At 48.8% G+C, this 6,995-nt stretch overlaps 1 protein-coding gene across 1 annotated transcript; it reads left to right on the top strand.

Moving 5' to 3' along the window:
- The first annotated feature begins 2,771 nt into the window (after nucleotides 1-2,771).
- Nucleotides 2,772-6,784, top strand: SAA2 (serum amyloid A2). Its single transcript, XM_031653358.1, has 4 exons — nucleotides 2,772-3,262; nucleotides 3,696-3,790; nucleotides 5,967-6,105; nucleotides 6,509-6,784. Exons 2-4 carry the CDS (start codon nucleotides 3,700-3,702, stop codon nucleotides 6,645-6,647), a joined length of 369 nt encoding a protein of 122 aa, XP_031509218.1. The 5' UTR covers nucleotides 2,772-3,262; nucleotides 3,696-3,699; the 3' UTR covers nucleotides 6,648-6,784.
- The last annotated feature ends 211 nt before the right edge of the window (nucleotides 6,785-6,995 follow it).

The following is a 6,995-nucleotide window of genomic DNA, read 5'->3' as shown; positions in this document are numbered from 1 at the left end:
TCCTTGTGTTTCTTAAGCATTGGGCAGGTCCTTCAGGGATATGTGAAACAGTAGCAGTAACAACTGGATATCTTGGCCCTTTTTTTCCCCCCGCCCCATGATGGAGTCTCACTCTGTTGCCCAGGCTGGAGTGCAGTGGCACGATCTCAGCTCACTGCAACCTCCACCTCCCGGGTTCAAGTAATTCTCCTGCCTCAACCTCCTGAGTACTTGGGATTACAGGTGCCTGCCACCACATCCGACTAATTTTTGTACTTTTAGAAGAGATAGGGTTTTACCATGTTGGCCAGGCTGGTCGCGAATTCCTGACCTCCAATGATCCACCTGCCTCGTCCTCTCTAAGTGCTGGGATTACAAGTGTGAGCCACCACGCCTGCCATTGTGGCCTCTTTATCACCTGAAGTGTCTTCATTACACATGTTTGCTGTAGAGCAATGGTTCTCAAACCTTTTGGTCTCAGGATCCCATTACACTATTAAAAATTATTGAAGACCCCAAAGAACTTTTATTTATGGGGACTCTATTTATCAGTATTTACCATATTAGAAAGAAAAAATTTAAACATTTATCAATTCTTCAAAAAAGTATAAATCTTCTATATGTTAACATAAATAATATATTTTTATGTAAAAGCCATTTTCTGAAAAAATTAGTAAGAAGAGTACTATGGTTTTACCCTCTTGAAAATTTTTCATGTCTGATTTTTTTTTTCATACCTGGATTTCCCTATCTGATTCATCATCCAATTTGTTTTAATATGTTGTTTAGATTGGAGTATATGAAGAAAAGTCAGCCTCACAGAGATATATAGTTGAAAAGGGGGAGTGTATCTTAATGGTATTTTTAGATAATTGTGGCTATTCTTTTTTTTTTTTTGAGACGGAGTCTCGCTCTGTCGCCCAGGCTGGAGTGTGGTGGCACAATCATGACTCACTGCAAGCTCCACCTCCCGGGTTCATGCCATTCTCCTGCCTCAGCCTCCCGAGTAACTGGAACTACAGGCACACGCCACCACGCCCGGCTAATTTTTAAAAAATTTTTGGTAGAGACGGGATTTCACTATGTTAGCCAGGATGGTCTTGATCTCCTGACCTCATGATCCACCCGCTTCTGCCTCCCAAAGTGTTGGGATTACAGGCGTGAGCCACCACACCCGGTAATTGTGGCTATTCTATACTATACCAAACTCAACAAGTGGTAGCTTCTGAAAAGTCAGTTACAATGTGGAAATCCGCACTCATATCAACGAACTTATCATATTGTGTGTACTCGTGAGAAAATGAGACTGAAACATGAAAACAGTGTGTTAGTACTATTCTAAAAATAATTTTGATATCAAAGCTTCCCTAAGGAGGGATTCTCAGGGTTCCCTGGAAAACAGTTTGAGAACTGTTGCTATAACATATTGATATTTATCCTTTCTCAAGTCAGAAAGGGTCTCTTTATTTTGTTATACATTTTCCTTATCATCAATAGATGTTGACAATTATGAAATTCATTTTCTGCATCTAGTAAAATAAATGTACAGTCCTTTTCTTTGATTACTGGTACAGTGAATTACAAAGATAGATTTTTCTGATATTAAACTCTTCCTGAATCCCTGGAATAAACCCTGGTTGATCATGATGTACTATTATTTTCTCTACCGAGTTGGAAACATTTAGCATCTCTCTGTGAGCTCTTTCTCCCTGGGAGTGTCAACTACCCTGCCTAAAAGATGTGTGACTGTGTGTGTAGACCCGTTCCAGCAGGTACCACTCTCAATGGTTTTAAGGTGGCAGGATGTAGTGGGAGAGGCGGAGGTGTCAATGCATAGGTGTCAGAGCAGAGTCTACAATGTCATTGTTCACACGGGAGCCACGCATTTGCTATTTATGGGGCGTTTGGCCATCCTTTACCTCCTCGCCCCACCCATTTCTCAGAGATTAAAAAAATGTTTTTAAAGGCAATCTTGCCGTGTTGTCCTCATGTGTCCAATGTGGCCTCAAACTTGTGGGTTCAAGCAGGCCTCCTGCCTTGGCCTCCCAAGTAGCTGGGACTACAGGCACATGCCACTGTGCCTGGCCCATTTCTAAATTTTTTGTTTGTTATTACAAATGCCTAGCCCTCAGAGTATGAACATGGACTGCAGAAGAAGAAACCAGAGTTGCTGCTATGTCCACCAGCCTCTCTGCATGTCCTGGCCTCAGCCCTGCTGGGCTCTGGTACTGACCCATCTCTGGCCACCATGCTCCTCCACAAGCCTCTGCAGAGCTAATCTGACCCTGTTGATGTTCTCATGAGAGAGTGAACTGTGTGGCCCCTGCATCCCTCCATGATAATAGAGCAGAACAAGAGCTCTCCCACCCTTCCCTGCCTGGGAGCCGGGCACATCCCCAGCTGGGCTGCCAGTTTAATGCACCACACTCGCATTCTCCCAAGGTGGGGCTCCAGGACTAGGCAGGAGCAGCAGAAAGTGCCCTGCTCTACATTGCCCTCGGCTCAGGAGCCAGCTTAGAAAAGGCATTTCCAAATTGGCTAGGCCAGCTGAGCAGAGATTTTCTGTGCTGAGAAATCTCAGGATATCCAGACAGAGGGGTGGAAGGAGCCTTCCAGGGCACACATGAGATGTGGCAGGGGCAGGCTGTCCATTTTAAAACTGAAAGGCTTTAGACATGAACTCACAGGGACTTCATGTCAGGGCCATCTGCCATGTGGCCCAGCAGGGCCCATCCTGAGGAAATGACCAGTATAGTCAGGAGCTGACTGAAAAGCTGCCCTCCACACCCTCCAGCAGCGCAGGTGCCGCCATCACGGAGCTCCCACTCTCAACTCTGCAGCCTCAGCCCCCTCAATGCTGAGGAGCAGAGCTGGTCTCCTGCCCTGACAGCTGCCATGCACAGCAAACCTATCTTGTTCCCACAGGTTGCACAACTGGGATAAATGACCCGGGATGAAGAAACCACTGGCGTCTAGGAACTTGTCTTAGACCGTTTTGTAGGGGAAATGACCTGCAGGGACTTTCCCCAGGGACCACATCCAGCTTTTCTTCCCTCCCAAGAGCCCAACAGGGAAGGCTCAGCATAAATAGCAGCCACCTCTCCCTGGCAGACAGGGACCCGCAGCTCAGCTCCAGCATATCAGGTGAGGGCACACCAAGGAGTGATTTTAAAACTTCCTCTGCTTTCTCTCCCAACAAGATTGTCATTTCCTTTAAAAAATGGTTATCCTGGGGCCTACAGCCATACCATTCTGAAGGTGTCTTAACCCCTGATCTAGGGAGGTAAGCAGGGTCGGCCTGGTTTGGATGGGACACCACCTGGGAATACCAGGTCTAAAAGCTTTAAGAATAAAAAATTGTGATCTTACTTTGTGTTTATCCCATGTTGAGTTCTGTGCTGGGCAGAGGGATCACACGGTAAATGTGTTGTGGGGAACTACAGGCTACTTGAGGGAGTGACAGTCTGGTCATAGCTCTCGCCTTTCTCCATCAATGCCACGTTGGCATCCTCTTACACAGTCAGGCTTTAGGGCTGATGGGTTCAGAACCAAGGGCTTCTGGCTCTGAGTGAGGTCCTGCTGCAAGGTTTCTTAGATGAGCCACTAAGATTCTAATAAGATCCAGTGGAAATAACCAGGCTCTCGTTGGAATATGAGTCCCAAGGAAAGCTGTGCCACTCTTGTGGGCGACTGCCTGACTTCTCCTTTCATTTCAGCACCATGAAGCTTCTCACGGGCCTGGTTTTCTGCTCCTTGGTCCTGGGTGTCAGCAGCCGAGGCTGGTTTTCCTTCCTTGGTGAGGCTTATGATGGTAAGGCTTCAGAAGGTATGCAGGATTTCTGAAGAGAAGCATCATCCTGGACCTGATCAAATGGGGGAAATGATGCTTTCGGAAGGCTGCTTTTGAACCACAGAGTTGCTAGTGTCTGCGTTGCTAAGGCCTGTCATGAACTAGGCTTTGCTGGATTGCCCATCTCGGGTCTTTCAGAGCTGCTGGGAATATCTTCTTTCCCTGTAGTGCAGCTTCTCGGTGTGTTCAGCGGATGGATCACGTTTCAGAAGCCGCTGCAAGGTGTATCAAAAACGCATCTCCTGAGCCGTAAGGGACGGGAGATCCAGTAACAACGCACACGGGGTATTTTTGTGCTTTCTTAAGGTTTGAGCCGCTGCCTTAGGTTGTGGTGCCCAACGTGCAGGATGTGCCGGGTGTCTGGGGAGCTGCTCAACAGCTTAGAGAGTCAGTCAGGTACTCAGAGAAAGAACAATCATCCTTTCCAGGAGCAGCTGAGCTGTTTGTTTTGAGTAGAAGATGCAAAATAAGGCCTGCAATTGGTATAAAATGTCCCTCAGCATAAATCTCATAAGAGCATGACTAAGGCTGTTGACCCTTGTGTCTTCTTTCTCCTTCCTCCTTTGATTTCCTAGTTGGATAATGTACAGGGCTCTTTAGCCTCGCTCTGTCAGGGGCTCCCTTCCTGGTTTGTTCCATTTCCATTCCTTCTCCAGCCTTCTTGACAGGAGATGGGAACTGATGGGCATCAAACTCCCACAAGGATCAGAGCATCTTCTCATTGAATTTCAGAACGACTCTGTGAGGCAGGCATCCTCCCCTCTTTGAAGGTGACAAAGCTGAGGCTTAGAGCAGCTGAGACCGCTGCCCAGGGACTTACTGCCAGTCAGCAGGTGGCAGAGCAGAGGTTTGAGCCCAGCTGTGCCTGAGGTCAGAGCTCTTGCCAGGTAGATGCATCACTGACCAGCTCCTAGAGCTTGATGGTTATGAATCTCAGGCACACCTTGGCATCACCTGAACTACCCATGCCTGCAACTCCCCAACAGAGTCTGCAGAAACTGGCCTGGGGTGTGGCCTGGGCATCGGGACTTTCAGTTTCTCTCTGGGTGGTTAGAGAGTGCAGCCAAGGCTCACACCTGTAATTCCAGCATTTTGGGAGGCCAAGGTGGATGAATCACTTGAGGTCATGAGTTTCTGAGCAGCCTGGCCAACATGGTGAAACCCTGTCTCTACTAAAAACAGTAAAATGTAGCCAGGCGTGGTGGCAGGCACCTGGAATCCCAGCTACTCGGGAGGCTGAAGCAGGAGAATCACTTGAACCCGGGAAGCAGAGGTTGTAGTGAGTTAGATCGCACCAGTGTGCTCCAGCCTGGGTGACAGAGCGAGACTCCGTCTAAAAAAACAAAAAAAGAAAGTGCAGCCAAGGCCGAGCACCACTGCTCTATTGCTTCCTCAAGCAACCCACAGCATCAGTACAGCCTACTGAGAAAGTGTTTAGGGACTTTTATGCTCCTAGCAGTCACTGGGACTCAGGTCACAATGACGTGTATCCCATTTGTAAGAATATATACTTTAGGTCCGGGTGCAGTGGCTCACGCCTGAAATCCCAGCACTTTGGGAGGTCAAGACGGGGGATCATGAGGTCAGGAGCTCGAGACCAGCCTGACCGACATGGTGAAATCCCCATCTCTACTAAAAATACAAAAATTAGCCAGATGTGGTGGCACATGCCTGTAATCTCTTCTACTCAGGAGGCTGAGGCAGGAGAATCTCTTGAACCCGGGAGGTGGAGGTTGCAGTGAGCTGAGATAGCACCACTACACTCCAGCCTGGGCGACAGAGTGAGACTCCATCTAAAAAAAAAAGAATACATACTTTAGCAGTCAGGGCAGAAGTGCTCTGTGTCTGCCACCTTTCTCAGCATCAGTATTTCATGTCACCACCTCATTCCTATACACTCCTGGATCTTATCACGGACAGCTTCATTCTATAGCAGTGGCTCTTCACCAGGGGACCTGGAGAAGCCAACTAGGATAAAGGAATGTGCTTCTCAACCCACGGTATCCAAGGCTGCTATGATCACAGGCTGAAAGCTTGAAGTCAGTGGAAGATTTGTCCTTCTTTCATTCCCCTCTAAGGTGTTGTTGGATTCTTCATGTTCTCCTGATGTCCCTTCTGCCTTTCCTTTCCTTTCCAGGTGCTCGGGACATGTGGAGAGCCTACTCTGACATGAGAGAAGCCAATTACATAAATTCAGACAAATACTTCCATGCTAGGGGGAACTATGATGCTGCCCAACGGGGACCTGGGGGTGCCTGGGCCGCAGAAGTGATCAGGTAACTGGAGTTCCTGGGATGCCAGGGCTGGGTGAGCAGAGCTTGCCTGCCTTGGACAATCAGGAGGGAGGCGAGCTCCTTGTAGAGAAGTTAGAGGCTGCAGACCCTCCTCCTCTTGCCCTCTCTCTGCCTCTGTGCTCAGTGTGAGGGTCTGAGTGATGGTAGGAGCGAGTGATTCCTCACCCTCCCTCTCTGGGTGCTGTTCATCCAGCCTCGGGTTGCCTAGCCTGGCTGAGTGGGGCGGTGTCTAGGCACGGGCAGTGTTTTCACCACCACTTCCTTGGCCTTTCTGGGCTCCTCTCAGAGCCCTCCCTTGGAACCCCCATTCCAAGGGAGTTTGGGAGGGTGGGCTGTTGCTCACTGGCCTGGTGATTAATCTCCCTCTTGCCTGCCTGGACTACAGCGATGCCAGAGAGAATATCCAGAAACTCCTGGGCCGTGGTGCGGAGGACACACTGGCTGATCAGGCTGCTAATGAATGGGGCAGGAGTGGCAAAGACCCCAATCACTTCCGACCTGCTGGCCTGCCTGAGAAGTACTGAGCTTCCTCTTCAGTCTGCTCTCAGGAGACCTGGCTGTGAGGCCCTCAGGGCAGGGACACAAAGTTAGTGAGGTCTGTGTCCACAGAAGCTGAGATATGGCATGCAATAGGCATCTAATAAATGCTTAAGAGGTTGAATTTGTTGAAACAGTGTGGTGTTTTGGTGCGTACTGCCTGTTTGGTACAAAGGGGAAATCAATGCACACTCACGTGAAGGGTGAGCCTAGGTAGGCCTATGTATTTGGATGTGAGGAGACATTCTTAGCAGTCATAGCGCAGACACCTGCATCAACCCCTCCACAAGTCAGACCTCCTGTTTTGCAGACCCTTGTGGATACATTATTGCTAT

The sequence above is a fragment of the Papio anubis genome, chromosome 12 (assembly GCF_008728515.1).
Source record: "Papio anubis isolate 15944 chromosome 12, Panubis1.0, whole genome shotgun sequence".
Classification (NCBI taxonomy): Eukaryota; Metazoa; Chordata; class Mammalia; order Primates; family Cercopithecidae; genus Papio; species Papio anubis.
This window is presented reverse-complemented; position numbering and strand designations above follow the sequence as displayed.